General features: G+C 54.4%; 1 protein-coding gene, 1 long non-coding RNA gene and 1 pseudogene across 5 annotated transcripts; 2 read left to right on the forward strand and 1 right to left on the reverse strand.

The window, feature by feature from the left end:
* Positions 1–667: 667 nt before the first annotated feature.
* Positions 668–13,947, reverse strand: PDCD6 (programmed cell death 6). 4 transcript variants are annotated; one of them, XM_021076934.2, is made up of 6 exons: positions 13,806–13,947; positions 12,800–12,861; positions 7,072–7,116; positions 5,819–5,971; positions 3,199–3,308; positions 668–1,229 (listed from the first exon to the last, which is right to left on the reverse strand). In XM_021076934.2, the coding sequence occupies exons 1-6, from the start codon at positions 13,898–13,900 to the stop codon at positions 1,131–1,133; spliced, it is 564 nt and encodes a 187-aa protein (XP_020932593.1). In that variant the 5' UTR covers positions 13,901–13,947; the 3' UTR covers positions 668–1,130. The 4 variants fall into 4 exon arrangements, with proteins under 4 accessions (XP_020932593.1, XP_020932592.1, XP_084857876.1 ...); XM_021076933.2 differs by having other exon boundaries at positions 5,813–5,971; XM_085001750.1 differs by lacking the exon at positions 13,806–13,947 and adding an exon at positions 13,276–13,556.
* LOC110257295 (acyl carrier protein, mitochondrial pseudogene) lies at positions 10,780–11,492 on the forward strand (annotated as a pseudogene).
* A 200-nt stretch (positions 13,948–14,147) lies between the features above and the next one.
* On the forward strand, positions 14,148–20,034 carry LOC146395723 (uncharacterized). The gene is made up of 2 exons (XR_014830832.1): positions 14,148–14,398; positions 17,590–20,034. It is a non-coding gene; the product is annotated as an uncharacterized LOC146395723 (long non-coding RNA).
* The last annotated feature ends 28 nt before the right edge of the window (positions 20,035–20,062 follow it).

Here is a 20,062-nt window from a genome sequence, read left to right on the forward strand (position 1 = left end):
AGCCTGCAAGTGGGAGACTGGCCTCCGTGGAGTGGAGCCTGGGATCCTGCGCCAGGCCTCACAAGTGTGTCCAAGGCCACAGACTCCCAAGGGGAAGGAGGGGAGATCCAGAGACCCGGGACCCAGGGCGTGAGCTCACAAGGCCGCGTTCTGTGGTCGGGGACATGCCCTCTCATCACAGACACCACGGACGAGAATTCCAGCTCCCCGGGCGCCTAACCCCAAAGAGTACAAGTCCCCAAACGGACCCCGAAGACAAACACTTCTGATGGCCCGGCCCCATCTGTAGGCCACGGACACCTACTCAGAAGCCCAACACAGCCCCGCCCTGAATGGTGGTTTGGGAAGGTTCACTTTGAGGAGGGACAGAGGGGCCTAAAGCCATCCCACAGGGCAGGCACAGGCCCGCCAGGGACTGGCCGCACCTCTCGCTCTGCTTTCCTGTGTGAAAAATGGAAATGAACAGACCATCGCAGAGCAGATTTGCATCCTTAGAAAGTGAATGAAAACCCACTCCCCTGGGAACCAAATCTGGATCTGTATGTCCAAAGAAGTTTTACAAAACCAAACCCACTGCTGCTAGAGAGGAGGGCAGCCGGAGACCCCGGAGGCTGCCGGGCCCCTTGGAGCTCCAGGGAGCGCAGCCGAGACAAGACGGGACGAGGGCTCAGGGCATGTGCTTTATTGCTGACGCTGCATATTCAAATGAACACAATAAACCCTCTTAAAAAGTAAGGCACATGAGCAGCTTCCTGTGCAAGTTCCACATTATTTAAAATCCCTACTGCTGATTTCCACTCTAGAACGGCAGCTTTCTAGAAATGCACATGATGAGTTTTTGCATGCACAATACCTGATACGTTACTGTATCTCGCCGCACTCGTGGCACAGTTAAACAGTCTCAAGTCTAATGTGTGTATCCGAGCAATGACCTAATTGCTGCGAGCACTGTGAAACATTAACCAGCTTCTCCGCATATGTACAGTTGGGTCCCCAGGTATTAATTATACAAAATCTAAAGGAAGGACAGTTGTCTAACCGCATCCGTGCTCCCTTGGTTAAAGGTAAGAGATTTGGCATTTCCAGTCTTTTCTTCCCCAAGTCACAAAGGTGTCTGCAGGAGACCGGCACTATACGATGCTGAAGACCATGGAAAGGTACTGTTCATATGACACCTGAATCCAGCCGTCCTGATCCGTATCGTAGCGTCGGAATATATCTGTCAACCTCTGAGGAAAAACAACAGGTGTTTAGATCCAATACTTACCAAACAGAAGGAAGAGAGCACATCTGGTAAAGAGACAGTTAGGAACCCAGTTTCAGACTCATTCATGTCTCCAAGGCCCTACTTCTGACCGAGCCAGCACGGGGAGGCACAGGCAGTGTCCCTGACCATGGCTGAGCCAGGCCGGTCCATCAAGGGAGATGGGGGCCAGGCAGGATGCCGGGGCGAGAGGCTAGCACCTCTGCCCAGAACCTTTCTCCTACTCTAAGGCCTTGCAGTGGGGGGGCCTCCCTGGCTGCTCATCTCTGCTCTGGCCAGAGGCCACTGAGGACAAAGGGAAACCAGCCCCCATTGGGGCTCCTCCCTAGAACCTGCCGCCAGCAGGGAAGCCCGGCTGCAGAGCAGGAAGGGCAGGGTCTCCTTGTGCCAGCTTGTGCCAGGACCCGCCTGCCCTCCTCCTCCTGTCTGATTGCTCCCCAGGCTCCCTGTCTGTTCACAAGCCTGGCCACCAGGCAGCAGGGCGGACGGCAGGAATGGTCAGCAAGTGCCACCAAATGACAGGCGCTGGGGGACCACGAGATGCTCTGAAGATTCCTACCAACAGGAGAAGACAGGCCCAGGCTCATCGTGACCTTGGCTGTCACCTGTCTGCCCACTGAGGAGCTGAGGGCAAGGCTAGAGCCTGGCCCAAGAGCCATGCCAATGGCACCCCGTCTCCCCGGGGCCCCAAGTTCCACCCCTCCTGTGCTGGGCAGGTTGACGGCCAAGAATAAACGGGCTGACACAGGTGACGGTCCACGCAGGTGTAATCCAGGAGCTTCGGAATGAAATGCCGGTGTCGACAGGCAATGAAATCCTGCTGTGTAGCACTGGGAGCTATGTCTAGTCACGATGGAGCACGACGATGTGAGAAAAAGAGTGTATACTTGTATGTGCAACTGGGTCACCACGCTGTACAGTAGAAAACTGACACTCTAAACCAGCTATAATGAAAATAGATAAATAAACGCTGGTGTGAAACAAACCACACAAGTTACCAGCAGCAGGTACCTCCCAATGGAGACAATGGGTGATTGCCCTTTCTACTTATTCTATTCTGTTTTATTTTAATTGAAGTACAGTTAATTCACAATATTGTGTTAATTTCAGCTGCCCAGCAAAGTGATTCTCTCTCTCTCTCTCACACACACACACTCACACTCTCTCTCCCTCTCTCTCTCTGGAAAGATTCTTTCCCGTGGCGCTTTAGCACAGGATGCTGAGGAGCACTCCCTGTGCTCCGAGGTAGGACCTCGCTGTTTATCCGCCCCGCGTTAGGAGCTTCCGCCTGCTCAGCCCGGCCTCCCGCTCCATCCCTCCCTGGAGCCCTTCCCAACCGGCAACCAGAAGCCCTTCTCTGTCTGCGAGGCCGTGTCACTTTCAGAGAGTGCTTTCCCTTTTTACCCTTAATTCTACTTTCCCAAGATTTCTATAAATTTCCATGTTGCTTTGTAAAAAAACCAATTTTCAAAACCTTTCTTTCTGGCAAGAGTCAAATGAAGGAAAACACTTCCGAGGGCTTCTGATGTGGGGCCGGTGGTGTAGCTCCTCCTCTCCCTTCCCAGTCCCAGGGCCCAGTGGCGACGGCCAGTGGCAGGTTGGCTGGTCTGCGCTCAGCCCATGGCCTGGCAGAGGCACCTGGCAGAGGCACCTGAGCTTCTCATGGGCCTGAGATCCCGTTAGTCTAGGAGCTGGAAGCGGACACACGCTGACACCTCCAACTAACCGGGTGCCCCCGGGGAGGAGGGCCCTGCCGTCTAACCTCCACTTCACAGAACAACTGGCTACTTCTCCAAAAAGCACCCATCTCCAGCTCCAGAACCAGGTTCACGGGTCTGGCCCCTCGAACTGCACATCCGGGTGAGGGGTCGCCGCTCCGGCCTCCCCCGCCTTCCCTTCCGCAGTCCAGGTCTGCGCCCCACGAAGACGGGTACCTGCAGGACGATGCAGCCCTGGATGAAGTCGTCGAAGGCGATCTGTCCCCGTCCTTGTCTATCGAACTTCCGAATGAGGATGTCGTGAAACTGGTCGGAGAGCCGGTACCCTGGAGGAGGGAGGCGCGTCAACACCCACGCTCCGCCAGAGACCCGCCTGCGCCTCCTCTGAGAGCACAGGACGGAGGGTCCAGAGAAGGAGCAGGTGCAAGCTCACCGCAAGGCACTGAAGCACACGGCCCCTGGGCTGCGATATCCCAGCCCCACCAGGTGGCAGGGCTCGGAGACCCGAAGCCCCTTCCTGGCAGGACCAGGGTCACTGCAGGGTGACTGAGGGGAGCCAACACTTCACCCCATGGGGTCTTCTGGAATGCGGTGGAGCTCACCTTCTTCAAAGCCCCCACTGGAGACGCCTACCACGTTTTTAACCCAGAGGCGAAGCTCGAATAACTCTGTTACTATTAGAAAGGCAAAACCTCACGGAGGCTCCCAAATGAACCAGAACGTAAACCTAAGGCAGCGGGAGATGACGTGACAGCCACTGCGCACATCGGCCAGCACAGGGACCTGGAGGCGGCCTCACACAGACCAAGGCCCCAAAGGGTCATCGGGTTGTGGCAGTCACGACGCCGCCCCCAACTTACTGAGCGTCCTGGAAGGCCTCCAGCTGAGGTGGCGCTGACGGCGGACAGACGTCCCGGCTGCTCTGAGCCAGGACACTGCGTCCTTCCCCCCCCGCCCCCACCACCAGTGTGGCCACGGGAGCCTTACTTATTCAGGAGACAAGATCCAGGTGCCAAAACATTTTTACTGGTTTCGGTCTGGCTGGAGTCTTTGCAAGGGCAGGCGCAGCTACTGTCTGAGCGAACGTCACAGTTAATCAGCCGCAGGAGCACAGTATCACTTTACCAGAACAGAGTCACGCGTGCAAACAAGTGACAGCACCTTCCAGAGTGGTCAGCGTGCTCCACACCCTGTGACTTCACCCAGGGCCCCCTCCCCACAGCTGGCTGGAGACAGCGGTGCTGGCCAGGGCCGCCTCACTCCTGCCCGCTCCTGTGCCTGTCCAGCCAGCGCCGTGCCATGGTCTCTTGCCCAGACGGGGAAAGGACAGACAAGACAGCGACAGAGACAGGGTGGCAGGGAGCCCAGAGCTCCAGAGCAGAAAGGGCTGCGCCGGCGCTGGACTCCTGGACCTCCGGGCCGCTCCTCCCTCCAAAGCAGGGGATGGAGCAGGTCCTGCTTACTACAAACTAGCGAGGCACCCAAGGACCCCTCTCAGCGCCAGGGAGCAGGCCGGATGCCAGCAGTAACCCGGCAGAGGACAGGTCCGGATCAGGACACTGCCCGGGTGGACAAGCAGCCAATGGCATGAGAAAAGGGAGGGGGCTCCTGGGGCCAAACTCAGCCGCAGACAGGCCTGCGGGGCCGTGGCACGCTCCAGGCAGAGCCAGGCGAGGAGGGCAGCTCGCAAAGGGGGCAGAGCAGACGTGGCGGCGGGAGGGTGGAAAACAGCTGGAACGAGAGATGCGGGAGTGGAGGGTCCCCAGCTTCAGGTGGAGTCCCCTGTCAAAGCCCTGCTGGCTTAGGCAGCCACAGCGACATGGGTCTGACCGGGACTCGGAGGCCTGAGAGCCCAGGGCCTGTCCCCTCAGCATTTCCGTGAGCCCCCAGGACCCACAGGTCATGGGCACTAAGTGAGACAGAAGGCGCCGCTTGGGTGACACCTGAGGCCACTGGACTGGACGTGACTCCCAGGATCCAGGTTCCAGCCGCCGCTCTGGGCACAGCAAGGTCACGGCTACACGCCCGGTTCCTCTTCAAAGAACCCGAGGTCAACGTCCTGCCCAAACCCTGACCCAAGCCTGGGGGGGGGTCACAACACAAACCTGCCGGGGGGCCCCAGAGGCAGAGGGCGGAGAAGACAGCCGCAGAGCCCTCCCCAAGGAAGAGAGGGCAGGAGTAGCCCCCCGAGACCCCCGGGGCTCGGGTGCACCTTGTGTCACTAAAACCCCGGACACCTGGCACAAAGTACACAGTCCTCAGACAGGAGGGCCGCGAACGGAGGGCCACGCGGAAACACCTCCAACGAATGAGCCTTGGTGTAAGGAGCACAGTCCCTCTTCAGACTCAAGCCCTCAGGCCCGCTGACGGCTCTGGAAGGCGTCTGGAACACTGCTCACCGCTTGGTGTGCGTGTGGCACACGTGCCCAGGTGCAGCTGAGAATGGGAGCTTCCACGCCCACGCCCACGCCACCCAGACTCGCTTCTCGTGGGCACCTGGCCACCTCCCTGTGGATTTTCACGCACCGGGAAGCGAGCTGCCCGACGCTGTGCCACCTCCACACGCTCACGTCCAGTGTTTCAAAAGCCTCATGCCCAGTGTGCCGGGCCATCGCACTCCACTCCACCAAAGACAAACCACTGCATAGCCCTTGTCTCATTTTGGATGAAAGTCTCCAAGTCAAACATAAGCCTTCGTGCTATAAATAATATCAAAATACAAATCTGTGTGATGAAAGCAAAGGTTTCATTGCATTAAAAGCCTAAAGCACAAAATGTATGGCCCTCGGCTCCAAAATGAACCAGCTATGCAGAAAGACACGCGTTTTACCGAAACCTGAGAGGGCCTGCTTGAGCTCGTTCCTGTCGATCATGCCTGAGTTGTCCCTGTCGTAGGTTCGGAAGACGTTCTGCCAGTCGGTGATGTACTTCCAGACGCCAGTGAACTCGCTGAAATTCACGCCGGCCTTGTTCTCGCGGTCAAACATGGCTGGGACGAAAGGGCGGGAATCAGGAAGAGCCACCAGGGCAGAGGCACCACCCGGCCCCGCAGGCTGTGAGCGCGTCTCAGCCGCAGCCCTAGGTCCCACTAGGCGGCCACGAGCTGGCTGTGAAAAGGGACGTGCAAGCCGAACATGCTGGTGGAGCCACAGCGAAACAACACGGCGCACCACGGCGAGAGCTCTCGCTTTCCGAAAGGAAGCTCTGCGCAGGAGGCGAGGGGCTGCCCCACCCTCCCAGATCAGGGTTCTGGGCCTAGAACACGCCCTCTGACCCCAGAGGCCCCTCGGAGCTCAGAAGACTCCCCTGTCAAGGGAGGCCCACGCCAGCAAAAATAAAGACTATTGGCTTTCAATATTTATTTACTTATTTATTTTGTCTTGTTAGGGCCGCACCTGCGGCATATGGAGGTTCCCAGGCTAGGGAATCTATGATCTGAGCTGTAGCCACTGGCCTACACCACAGCCACAGCAATGCCAGATCCGAGCCATGTCTGCAACCTACATTACAGCTCACAGCAACGCTGGATCCTTAACCCACTGAGCAAGGCCAGGGATCGAACCTGCATCCTCATGGACACTAGTCAGATTCGTTTCTGCTGAGCCATGATGGGAATTTCTAGATATTTTTAAAATAAGACCTTCCTTTCATTAAAACCCACCCCCCCAACTCCAGGTCCAAATCAGAAAGCACTTAGAACTGCATTTACATATAATTGCAGGCAGAACAGCTACAGAGGCGTAAGTAAAAACTTGGTGGGAAACACTGCAAGGAGAAGGCAATACAGCATCTGGTCCCTTTCCAGGTGGTCTGAGTGCCCCTGAGGGTCCACTCCGTTCAGTGAGACTTCACAGCCACACAGGATGGACTGTGCATGGAACGAGCTGGTCCCACAAGTATGCGACACCTTCAGAACTAAAAACTCGAAGGATGGGCCAGACAGCCAACTGAACACAAGGGCTCAGTGGAGGGCTGGGCTGGGCGGGAGCTCCAGAGAAAGCAGGTCGGAAGCACAGACAGAAGCGGCACAACTGTGTCCAGTGGCCACATGTGTCTCTGCACAGGCCAGACGGCGCTGCCCTTACTTACATATGATCGACCGGACGGTCACTGGATTGAATGGAGTCCAGGTGCCTGAAAACAAACAGCAGGAAGTGAGAAAGAAGAAACACCGAATTCCCAGTCTGAAACCCCAGAGGCCAGAGAAAGGAAGTCATTAGCTCTCAACACGAGGGCCCCAGAGCCAAGCCTCTGAGGAGGGGATGTTGTCCAGGGACCAGGGGTCAGTCAGGGTCCTGCTTGTCCTGCCCGGGGCTCCCTCGGGTCCAGCCAGAGCCTCAAGGCTGCTCCTGAAGACCTGCCTGGAAGCGCTCTCTTGTTCACTGTATAGCCAAGGACGATTACTTAATACTCCCTGAGCTTTCCAGGGACACAGCCACCAGGTAAGGTGAGAAGATGGCACTTAGCTTTCTTATGTCATCAACAACGTTCAGAACCCACCCCCACAAGGGCCCCAGCGCTCCTGGGGCTGGTCACCCACACTGCGCCCCGCACACCGGCTCGTGGAGGGACCCGTGCGAGCCATGCTGTAACTTCTCCTCCTAAATCAGAGTCCGGGCGCTGGACCATTTTCTTTGAAATTGTGAAAAGGTGGGATATTTTCCCCGATTCACCTCCGAATGGTAATGGGTGTTACCGAGTGGTTATCAAGGCGACTGCTGAGTCTCATGAGATTTAATAATTTAGACTGTTTACCAGCTGCCTTTATGCCCAAGAATCTGTCTTTGGAGCAACCTGCACCTTTACTAATTTGTATACTCACTGCAACACGTAGTAAACAAAGCTTCTGCGTGCAGGGAAAGCAGCTCCCCCCCGACCCTGCATAAAAGCACGTCCCTCCTCCCCCCGCAGCCTGGTCCCCCACCCTCATGAGACGCAACGTCCAGGGCTGTCTCTGGCCGCAGCCGGAGCACGCCCCTGACTCCGTCTCACAGCATCCAGTGTGGCCCCCAAACACATGCACACTCTGAGCTCAAACCCCGGCTCCCCTTAAGCCTCTGTTTAGAAAAGGCCGCCCGCCGTCAGGCTGCCTCCCTGCCCCTATGGACCAGGCTCCGCATGCTGGGAGGGCATCTCCAGGGGCAGGTGGACGGGGGGCCGGAGCAGGCCTTACTGAGAGCCAACACTCACAGAAGCCCAGGAAGAGGGGGCGCTCCGTCCCCGTTTGTGACCCCCGCTGCTCGTGTGCGGACCGCTGTCCCCACAGAAGCCGAGCCACCACTGACCGGAGGGAGCCTGGGAACCAGAGGCAGCTCCTGGCCTCGCTCCCGCCCTCCGTCCCAGGCCGCAACCACACAGGAGGCCTGAACACCCGGCAATGTGACCGCTTCCCAAAGAGGAAAACCCCATCTGCCTGGTGACAACACACTGTCTTTTACTCTCCAAAACGTCTGCCTTCCCACGGCATCTGGGCCACCCGAGTCCAGAGAACCGTAAAGGCCGCGTCGTCACAGCATCCAGCGGATACACACTGTGATACCTGACCGCCCGGAATCTTTGGGGAAAATAATCAGACTTTTTATCAGCATCGCTGGAGATCTCCGTACACTTTACTGCATCAGACCTGGGACGTTTCCGCCAGGGAGCGAGTCACGCACCCAGGGGCCTGAGCAGCCCTGCAGGGTCACGCGGATTTGCCAGGACTCTGCTGCCTCTCCAAGGACCGTGAATTTTGTGTCGCACCAGTGCCCTTTGTCTGCGGCCTCAAAGAGCCATGACTAGAAATATGGCCTTTCCGGTCAATCCCCTTAGCGATCTGATCAATGCCACGTCTAGAAACTTGTTCTATGAAATCACTACAGTATTTATATTAATGAAAATCAGAAACAACTCAAGCTCTGTGAACTCAGTACTGACTGACCGGCAGCGATGTCTCCAGCTCTGTACCAGCGATGCGGGCCTGGTGGACATGGGCCTGGGTGGCGGGGAGGGGGCTAGACCTCCAGCCATCCCAGAGTGTGACCTGCCCGCGGTTGTGGAGAAAAGCCCGGCCCCACCTCCCTCTACTTCTACCACCGCCCAAGTTTCTGGGAAGAGCAGACAGACTGGCTGGGCCCCAAGACCAGCCCCAGGCTTGAGGACTCCATAGGACTCACAAAACTCATAGTCACGGTTTGTTACAGCAAAAGCAGATTAAAATCAGCAGAGGGAAAAGGCACAGGCAGAAGTCTGGAGAGACCAGGCACCGCTTCCAGGAGAGCTGCACAGGGCGCCCCAACTCCCCATCAGGAGTTGTGACCACACCTCACCCGTGTCGTCAACCAGGGGAGCTCCTGGCACCTGGGAGAGGAAGGCGTTGGCCGCAGTTGCACCGTTAGCACGAGTTAGCACGAGCTATCCAGGTGGGGGACAAGCACTGCAGGAGGGAGCCAGGCGTCACACAGGCCCTCCTCGGGGACGTGCAGGCTCTGAGCATGGCAGGTGGAAGCTGAGGAAGGTAAACCCCAGGCCCTTCCCTGCCTCACTACGCTTGGCCTGTGACAAGGGACAGTCAGGCACGGCAGGGAACTGTCAGCTTACGTGGTCTGATTTCTCAACTGGGGGTCCCCAAAGAGCTGAAGTTTATCTTGATTAAAAAATTTTTTTTTTCAAAAAGAATGTATGACTTATTTTTAATTAAAGTCCAGTTAAAAACTGCCTTCTCAAAACATAGCAATACATTAATGCAAACCTATAGAAGCACAAAATGGGAGCCCGAGCAAAATTAATTTCCTCCAATTTCAAGGAACCATGTGAAAATAAAAATTTTTTTAAAAATTCCTAGCTGAAGACAGCTTGTGACATGTTCAAACAGAAGGCGAGACAGTCCTGTCTCTCTCCACACCCCTAACCGCCACCTCCCAGCCAGCACTTTCCAGAAGCTCTCCCAGGGAAAAAGGCCCACAAAGGGCTCAGTGTGCAGGACCCATGAGGCCTTTTTCAGGACGGTTTCAACTGGATTTTTAACAGGGGCCTCAGAGGCATTGATCCATCTGAAGAGAGACACCAGGCTATTTTGTAGCTTCGGTTTTCTCACCAGAAATAAATGAATTATTTAAGCTAATTCCCTGAAACAGCTGAATATTCTCGTGCTAATGTAAAAAGAGAAGCCTATTCCTGGGGAGAAAAACCAAGCCAAAATAACTCCCATGCACCAGCTCTGGGAACCTGAGCAGGAGAGTGAAGAGAACCGACGTGTGGCCATCGCTGGCCGAGGCCAGGACACATGACGCCGGCACATGGGCGCCCAGCTCCACCTCCCGCCAGGACACTCGCTGGCGCCGGCAGCCGGCGACAGCATCAAAAGGGACGCAGCAGGAAGAGGGGGACAAGGACAGCGTCCAAGAAGAGGAAGGTGCCGCGGGGCCCAGAGGCGGGAGTTTCCACATCCCTGAGGAAGGGTGGGCAGTCTGGGCAGAGGAGCAGAGCCGGGGCAAGTGGGAACTCAGGGCGCCTGGGCACTCAGTGGGCGCCAAGGTGAAGAGACAGGTGGGAGACCCCGGGTTGGGGTGCCTGCCTCCCTGCGCGCACCCCAGGCCCCGTCTTGTCACCCTGGGCTCCCGCCCGCTCTGGGAGGCAGAGAGCTGGATGCATTCCCACCTGCCTGCCTGCAGAAAGGCCTAACAGGATTTGTAAAGATTTGCTGGGTTTGCAGCACAGCAAAATATAGCCCTCCAGTTACGGTGGGTTGGGGGAGAAAGGATAAGAAAGGAAGTGTCTCAGGAGTTCCTGTCGTGGTGGAGCGAGACGAATCTGACTAGGAACCACGACGTTGCAGGTTCGATCCCCGGCCTTGCTCAGCAGGTTAAGGATCCGGCATTGTCATGGGCTGTGGTATAGGTCGCAGACGTGGCTCGGATCTAGTGTTAGGGGTCTCAGTCTCTCTGTAAAATTCACCTCTTAAGATGCTAAACTCTCGGGTATCCTGCGTCGGTGTGGCCGTGGCGGCCCGTGTCCTTTGCACCTGCGTCCACCGTCTGCCCGCAGCCTTTGCATCGCTGCCCAGGTTTCCCATGGAGGTTGAAGCTCAGCCACTCAGCACCACTCTGTTCCCCACGGAAGCCCAGGCAGCCTGGGTGCTTGAACAGGTTCCCGGGGAGTTACACAGCTGTGCTGCCAGTACGGTGACACGCCCCCTTTGACATCAGAGGGGGTCAAGGACCGTGCTCTTTACGTCTTGAACCTCTATGACAAGACCGATCCCGAAAAGCTCAGTAACCTCCCATTGTATGAAAGACCTGGGCTTAGACAGTTTGGACTAAGTGGGGATTATCATGACCACGGAGGACGAATTTGGGTCTGAAATTCCTGATATAGACGCGGAGAAGTCAACGTGCCCACAGGAAATTGTAGACTATGTTGCAGATAAGAAGGATGTATATGAATAAAGTATCAGACCCCTTTTCTTCACTGAAGAAAACTCAGAAGATGCTGGAATGTGTCTGGAAGTGAGAACATATCCTGAATCACTGCTCCCTGGGACAGAGTAATTCTGTTTAGACTGTACTTAAATTGTCTCAAGTGTTTTTACCCTTTGAAAATAAATCTATAAAAAAAAAAAAATCTAAACTCTCAGTACTGGCGAGGCAGAAATTTAACCTAAAAATTTTGAAGACTGGTTTAAAGATTCGAGGTTTACAGGACACAAACAAAACAGAACAGCCACTCTACAGAAGAACCCCCCCCCCCCCCCCCCGCCCCGAGTGAAGCCTGGGGGCTGCCACGCCTGTCTCCCTCAGGGCTAAGTGACTACCTGCTTCTGGGCAAGTTTTTACATGTTCCCAGCAGTGGCCAATCAGGCAAAGCGGCTCTACAGGGCCACTGTGAGAGGGCCATTATGTACTTACACCCGGGTTAAACCAGTTCTCATTTCAGTTTCTTAGGAATGGTGGACCAAACATCCTGTGGGCAATTCCACGAAAATTCCATCTCCCCAGCAGGCTAGTAGTTCAAGATTATGTTCTCACGGAGCAGGAAGAGCAATGTGCTGTAAGGAGCAGCTGAGCTGTAGCTGGAGGCAGCACTGACACCCCCTAGTGAAAACATCACCTGTATTACCCTGTAAATTCAAATCCACCAGCAGCAATAAAGGAACACCTCCCCTCTGATGCTTGAGGCAGCCTCCTACACCAAGTTGCCTCCCAGCAGTAAAGATGAGCCTTTCAACATCTGCAATGCCTCTCAAAATCAGCCCCTCTTCTGGCCTAAAGGGCACCACAAACAGAAGAATCAGAAAAGACAGTGGCACCTGAGGGGTTTAAGAAGAGGACACAGCCGGGTATTTAATGAAGTAAGGTCTTTAATAGTACTTCCAGGGGTTAATCACGCTGCCACTGGCAAAAAGCGAGCCCCATGTACCGCCACCAAGGGCTGCCACCCTCGCATCCTGCCCGGATGACCAGTGTCTCCCAGGACACACCGCCAGGGCCTCCAGTATCCCCAGTGGCTTCCCCATCAGTGCCTTGGGGACCCTGCTGTTCCTCTCCAGAAGGGAAACGCAATGGTCGTGAAGGATGTCTGCTGTACAAAGCGATGCTCCCTGCTGCTCTCTGAACCAACACCCGCCTCCATTTCTCAAGCCTTCCAACTCCATGCAGTTGCCCCATTAACCAGGAAGGACTCTGAGCAGCACTGACGCAACAACCAGGAAACCACCCAACAGAACAACCCGGAAGCTCCTCCACCATGGCCAGTGATAAGAATTCTTAATGACTTGCAAGAGAAGCTGAAGGAGAATGTTATTTACTACAAGGCGTCGGAACAGCCAGGTGCCACTCACCGTTGGATAGTGCTTGTTGAAGCTCGTTGTCCGATATCACGCCGCTCCTGTCTTTGTCAACCCTACAAAATTAAGACCAGTTAGGTTTAATTAAAAGTGCTGGAAAAACAAAACCTGGCAAGCACAAAGGTTCGCTTCTTGCACCCCTCCTACACTGGCTCTGGCTGCTCCTTCTCTGGGCCTTTCACTTCCGGCTGCTCCACTTCTCATCGCCGCCTCTGGCTGGGGAGTCGGGGGGCCTGCCTCCTGCCCTGTCCTAGGCACTCCCCCTCCTGAATTCCAAGCAGGTTCTCCACTTTCTCAAGCCTTTCTCCCTCCACCTATCAGAATTCTACCTGCACCAGCTTTTCTCTTTTTCACAAACAGTTAAAGATTCTCTCAATTAAGTCATTCCCCGACCATGAGTCACTGCAGTTTCGATCATTCTCTCGCTGGAAGGGCGCCTAGGAGCAGAAGGCCCTGAGGTGACCGGTCACCTGCCCAGCAGCCGTGGCCCAGCTTCTTTCCTGGCTCCTAGCATTTCAGCAGCCCGGTCAGAGTCTGCCTTTCTGCGCTCCTAAACAAGCATCCCCCCGAGGCCCAGTGCGGGAACGGGCTGTTAAGGCAGGAGGATAGAGGCCCAGGACCAGGACAAGGGGGCTGCGAACCCCCGGGGGCGACTCGGCATCTCGGGAGGGGCTCAGAGAGGAAGAGGGACGGAGCAGGGGCGGGAGCGGCAGGAAGGAGGCTGGACTGGAGGCCGAGGGGGACCAGAAAGGAGGTCGGACAGGAAGCCAAGGATGGGGGTGGGACGGAGCAGGGGCAGGAGGACCGGAAAGGAGGTCGGAGAGGAGGCCGGAGGAACGGGGGGGAGGGAAGGCTCGCGGGGGTAGGATGGAGGTAGGGCAGAGGCCAAGGATGCGGGTGGAAGCAGGCGCTGGGGGGGGGTGCCGGGAAGGAGGCTGGGGGGACCGGGCGGTGGAGGGCCCAAGACTGAGGCCCGCAAGCGCCCGCGCGCCGGTCGCACCTCTGGAAGACGTTCCACAGGAAGCTCTGGTCAGGCAGCGCGGCGCCCGCAGCAGGGCCGGCCCCGGGGCCCGGGCGGTACGAGTAGGCGGCCATGGGCCGAGGTGCGGCGAGTTTTCCTTGGGACGCGGGTGGCTCCGGGCGGCTCCACTTCCGCCTCGACCTGGACTGGGCCGGGCGTCCACGCAACTTCCGGGGCGGTCGCCGGAGCTGGCGCGGCCAATCCTGTGGCGGCCCGGTTGCCAGGCAACGCCCACGCTTTGCACGGGCTTGCGGGGGTCCCAAGAGCACTGCAGAACTGGAGGCAGAGGTCAGGCTCCGCCCTGGGTCGAGGACGCGCTTTGGGAGTCCCTTCCCCCGAGGCGCAGGTTGGACATGAAGGGCGGAGGCGGTTCCCTTGAGCATGGTTCATTCCTGCACCAAAGCGAGGTCATGGAAGGACTGTGAAGGAGGGGAAGAACGCTCCCGGCATTCCCGTGCTTTTCTGCACTTTTTGCCCCGCCCCAGCTCGCGTCCCTGCGCCGGTCTCCGGGGACCACACGACGTCCCTTCTGGCATCTAAGAGCGCCCGCCGCCTGCTCGCCCAGCCTGCACGTGAGTCCACCCCGCGGCTGGGCCCAAATGTCCCCAGCTGTCCACGATGGGCGACCAGCGTGTCCTTGGCCAGTGGAAGGCGCCGCCTCCTAAGTCTGGACACCGACTGAACCTTAGCGCACCCTGTGCAGGGAAGCCCAGATTCAGGGCACTCCCGCTGCGTTTCAGCCTGTCAGGGCTTTGAGCGCTAGTCTAATCACGCTGACTTGTTTCATCCTCCTCCCCTGTTTATAGATTGCGGAGAGCACCAGGGAGGAACCTGACACGTTCCTCCCTGGACACGAATCCGCTAGTTAGCGCTCTGGCTCTGTATCTGACCCGCAGTCACTCTCCAGCGTATTGTCATGTCTCTTCTCTCTCTTTTAACCTTCAGACCATACGGTGGAGAGTTCTTTAAACTCTTTGAAGAGATTAAAAGATATTCTGATTCAGACGCACACATAGAGCATTCCTCTACAAACCTCTTCAACGCGGTTTTTTTTTTTTTTTTTTAATGACCCAGTGAATTCAAGTAGTTTCTTTTTCTTTTCTTCTGCCGTGTCAGAGGCATGTGGAACCAGGGCCAGGGATAGAATACTAGCAACAGCTGGGGCAGTGCCAGATCCTTAACCCATGGCAGCAGAACTTCTGCAGAAATGTTTCTACTTTTATGCTCCTAAAGCATTCCCATCCCTTGTTGACCAATCCTTTCTACAATTTTCCACCACTCTTTGATCTGTAGTTTCTGAAATCCATCTTTATCTTCCATCTCTGGCACACTACAAAATAACTATGATCTCGTGACCCAATTTGTAAGTTTTCCAGTACAGTGTGTACAGGGAAACTTCAGCAATTAACTTCCCAGTGAATCCGGAGGGCCTCACTGTGGGCCATCTCACTGTGCTGTGCTCTAGGGCAGGACTTAGCCTGCAGTCCTGGCCACAGACAGTTGCCATCTGTGGGGCTGGGGGGTTACCCAGAGTCCTGAGACCACCTTCCAAAGTGTCACAGCTCTAGCCATTCTTGGCCAAGTCTCCAGCCTGCCTGGACTGCCACAGCCAGCACCATCTGTGGGGCCCAGAAGTGCTCTGTCCTGCTTTCTGTTGAGTTCTAGGAATGGGAAGTGATTCACTCAAGGGAAGAACTTACTGAATCTACCCTAGTGTTTAAATATACTGTGCACAAGTCTCATAGCAGCACTGCATGAAAACGTACCAAAGAGCACATTTTATTGATGAGAAAACCATGCTGGCCTAAGATCGAAGAGGCAAGAAGATCCTAGCCCAGGTCTGCCTGTGCTTCTCCTTCATCATGTCAGAGGTGTGAAGGCTGACTTTGGGTTTTTTTTGTAATTTTTTTTTTTTTTTTTTTTTTTTTAGGGCTGCGCCTGCGGCATCTGGAGGTTCCCAGGCTAGGGGTCCAATCAGAGCTGGGACCCCCAGCCTACACCACAGCCACGGAAACACCAGATCCTTAACCCACTGAGTGAGGCCAGGGATCCAACCTGCATCCTCATGAATACTAGTCAGATTTGCTTCCACTGAGCCACAATGGGAACGCCAAGGCTGACTCTTAAAAGGGAGATTCACTTAGAAAATGAAGGTTTAAACAAAAATATCGCCCCCTCCAATATATGTCAAATGAGTAAATGTTTATATCACATATATACATACATATCAAATATATATGTCAAATGAATTTAGGATTCATCAGAGACTAGCCTGGTACATTCACAACTAGGCCATCTCAGTCCCTGCCTTTCATCTCAGCCCCAAAGGCTAAGAACCTGCAGCTCTGACAGGCTAATCCGAGTTCACTTGTGGGCCACGCCACCTGTGCTGTGCTCTAAGGAAAGGCTTAGCCTGCTGCCATCCATGGGGTCGGGGCGGGGGTGTTGCCTGGAGTCCCGACACCACCTTAGGAACATGTACAGCAACTACAACGACCACTTTCTGCCAAGAAAGAGCGGCAGATCACCTCCCGCCTCTGCTGACCCGGCCGCTTAAGTACTGACGTGCTCGACTATCTCCTTGCCCATCTTGGATTCAATTCCCTCCCAACCAGGTCTGTTCTAAGCTTTCCATTGAAATGGTGCTTCTGGATGGAGAAGAGGAGAAATGAACTGAAAGCTAACACTTCCCTAATACTGGCCCAGCCTTTCCTTTGGTCTAATTTCTCTCAGCTAAGTGGAAAATGCCTCTTATTATCCTTAGAATTTCTCTAGGCATAGGGTGCTGGCATCCCTATCACTTTCCAGCCTCCTCTCTTGTCCATCTGACTCGGCACACAGTAAGCCTTTAATAAACAGTCACGGAGGCAGACCGTGCAGGTTACGTGCTCTCTTCCACCCTCTGTGCACACACACACACACACACAGTGTCCACCTGAGCAGCTTTCCCTTGGAAGCCACTTTGGCTCATGGCTGTGTTTACTTTCTTGACAGAACCACTCGGCATCTGCACACAGGACTCTCTTCTGTCATTTTCCTCTCTGCAGCCTCTGGCACTAATTCCAGAGCGCAGGCTTACTCTGCCCCACCCCTGTCGCGAGACATGTTTCTACAATATTTTCTTAGCCTCTTTGCTTCTATTTTGTATGCTGAAAACTCCATCTTGTCCTGCCTTACTTTACCCCATATTCCTGCTTGAAAAACAGTCACAGTGCTGGTAAATGACTTAAGAACAAAGACCTAAAGGCATAAGTTATTCATGTGATCAGCTGAATGAGGACATAATGCGCTGGTCTAGGCACGCCAGACCTGTGCATTTAGGCTGGCTGCACAGCCTGCTGTGTCATCTAAAGAATAAGAGGAAAAGGAGCCTCACGGCCCCAAGGGGTTTATGAGGGGTCGTTAGCAGGATATGCATTAGCAAGGAGAAGAGGTACAAACCTAGGCACACAGTCTGCAGAAGCACAGTGGTGATTCTCTAGAATGCCATGCATAGATAGCTGATGCCAAGCTTCCTCAATGCTAATGATTATTAAATGCCTAAAGTCAGAATAAAAGCTTAATCAGCTACGGCTATGTGACTTTTAAAATAGTTAAAAAAAACCTATATCCTGCACCTACAACCCCCTCCTTACTTGTCATCCTAAAGAGCACAATAAAAGCGGTGTGGTTCCTTGGTCCCTGAGACCTTGAGTCCCCTGGTTCCCACCCTTAATTAAGATAAATGTCTCTGTGTCTCATTTTATGTTAACTTTTTCCTTAGGTTGCACAGCACCCGTTCTTCAGCCCTCATCTGCTGAGCTGGTCTCTGCACACCCCCACTTCCTTTCCAACCAACATTCTTGCCAGAATTCAGTATGAAGCCAATGAGCTTCCAGTCTTTATTTAACTCTGGCTTCTTACAGAGTAGCCGCCGATTTATCAAACATGTCAAAGTCCACACCCGTGTTGTGGACACAGAACTTCCTGCAACAACAGAATTGCTTTTGATCTGCCATTTGCTGTGGCCGCAGCTGGACACCTGACATGGATCGGGGTGGCTAACCAATGGGAATTTTAAGTAATTGTAATGAACTTAATGTAAATAGTGGACAGCACAGAGTTGAATATTTTACTGTATCTCTTACTTTTTTTGCTTATTTTGGTCCATAATCATTATCCACAGCTCTCTGGGTAGTATCCTATTTTCTTTTTATCTTGACCTTTTTTGTTTTTAATTTATCTGGTTTGTCAATTCCTTTAACACATGCAGGTTCATTTAGAATCCCTGAAGACACATTTTACAAAACATTTCCAGTATGAAATACTCTGTCCCATGGCTCCTTCACAAGTGGAATCCCATAGAAACGTAGGTTTCCAGACCACCTACTCTCCAGGGGTTTTCTCAGTCTCAGAATACTCACGAAAACAGCTGGAAGGTTTGTTTTTGGCTCACAAGTAGCAGACAGGCCATGAGGCAACCACCCCCACGCGTCATCTCTTTGCAGCTCTAGCAGCCATCCTCTGACCCTATTATCGACCCATCGCACACAGGGGTGCCCGTGCTAGCTCTAAATTCCTTGTCCTTGTGTTGAAATGCTGTTGAATGCCTGCGCTAACACGTGCCCTCCTCTGCAAAAGCTCTGGTGTTACATCCCTGGCTGGGATGAAGTGGTTGGGCTCTGGGCAGTCTTTCCGCCTATGACTTTCTCCTCAAGTGACCTCCGTCATACTTTTGGGCATCGCTCCATGCAGGTGGTTTTCAAGGTTTGGTCTCTGGACGTGTTAGAGATGCAAACTCTCAGGCCCCATTCCAGGACTGAGCGCTGAGAAGTTCTGCAGTGGGGCTGGGGATCCTTAACGAGGCGGTCCTGAGACAGCTGGGAACCAGGGCGAGGGGATCACGAAATGGCCACGACCTCTGGATCCCATTATTCCTTGCTCAGATATCTGCAGGGATTCCTCTGTAAAGTCCCCTGATCAACTAGGTTTTCATGAACTGCAATTTGAAAAGCGAGGTAGGGTGATCACTCCACCGTTTTCTCGAATCGTCTGTTTCCAGCGTCAGGAGTTGACGCCCTGGTTATTTCTCAGAGTGGCCAGTTACGTTCCCTGTGTGGAGGGCTTTTACAGGCCTCACTCTGAGTCCAGCCTTGGGTGTATACTCATCTGTTCCCATCAGACAGAGTCATCCCTGTCTTCACCGGCAAAACCCACAACCTCACTGTCACCCTTTCTCTGCAAAGACGTGGGACACAGGGACTCAGACGCTGCTGCTGGGAATGCAGAACGTCACAGCCCCCGTGGGAGATGCAGGCACATCTAACAGGACAACAAGTGCACTTGCCCTCTGCCCCAGCAATCCTACTCCTAGGACTTCACCTTTAAGAAACTGGCAAAAAGAAATGACTTCATTCAGTTACCCACTGTGGCAACAACACAAAAGCCCCAAGGGGCCGAGGTGCACTCTCGCCCCGAAGCAGGACACGGCAGCCTGTCCAACACAACACAAATGGGTGCCTGCTCTCCTCCCTCGGCACGCTCACTACGAAGAGACCTGCGGTCAGTGCTGCGGAGGAGAGGTGGGCACCAGGGACTACGAAAGCGGGGCTCTCGGAGCACAGCGGGCTCTGCATCGCCAACACACAAGCTTTTAACTTTTTTTTTTTTGCTTTTGCTTTTTAGGGCTGCACCCTTGGCGTATGGACGTTCTCAGAGCTGTAGCTGCCAGCCTACAGCACAACAACGCCAGATCCGAGCCGCATCTGCGACCGACACCACAGCTCATGGCAACACCAGATCCTTAACCCACTGAGCGAAGCCAGGGATCAAACCTGTGTCCTCATGGATACCAGTCAGATCCGTTTCCGCAGAGCCTTGAACAGGAACTTCTAAGCTTTAGCTTTTTAAAGGCAATCCCTGAACATGACAAACAGAACCCAAAATGAACGAACCTAACTGCCTCAGCCTGCACTCCACAGAAAACGAACCCGAGAGAAAAACTTGGAGGGTGGCCCCAGCAGCCCCGGCACGGAGGTGAAAGGGGAAGAAACCCATTTACATTCAGGTCAGTTTCACTTAGTATTTGGTTATTTACATATTTCAGGACATAATGTTCACATATTAAACCATTCACTTGCTTAGAACTAGGAGGAAATGTCTATTTTCTTCATTTGTTGTCAGGAACCCAAATTCACTTTTACTTAAACATACACTACAGTAAAATTTCTGGATTTTGACACACCGGAATGAAAAAG

This window comes from Sus scrofa, chromosome 16 (assembly GCF_054392235.1).
Source record: "Sus scrofa isolate SSC_HxYL_T2T_F1_AM1 chromosome 16, Sscrofa_HxYL_maternal_Yorkshire_Landrace_v2.0, whole genome shotgun sequence".
Classification (NCBI taxonomy): Eukaryota; Metazoa; Chordata; class Mammalia; order Artiodactyla; family Suidae; genus Sus; species Sus scrofa.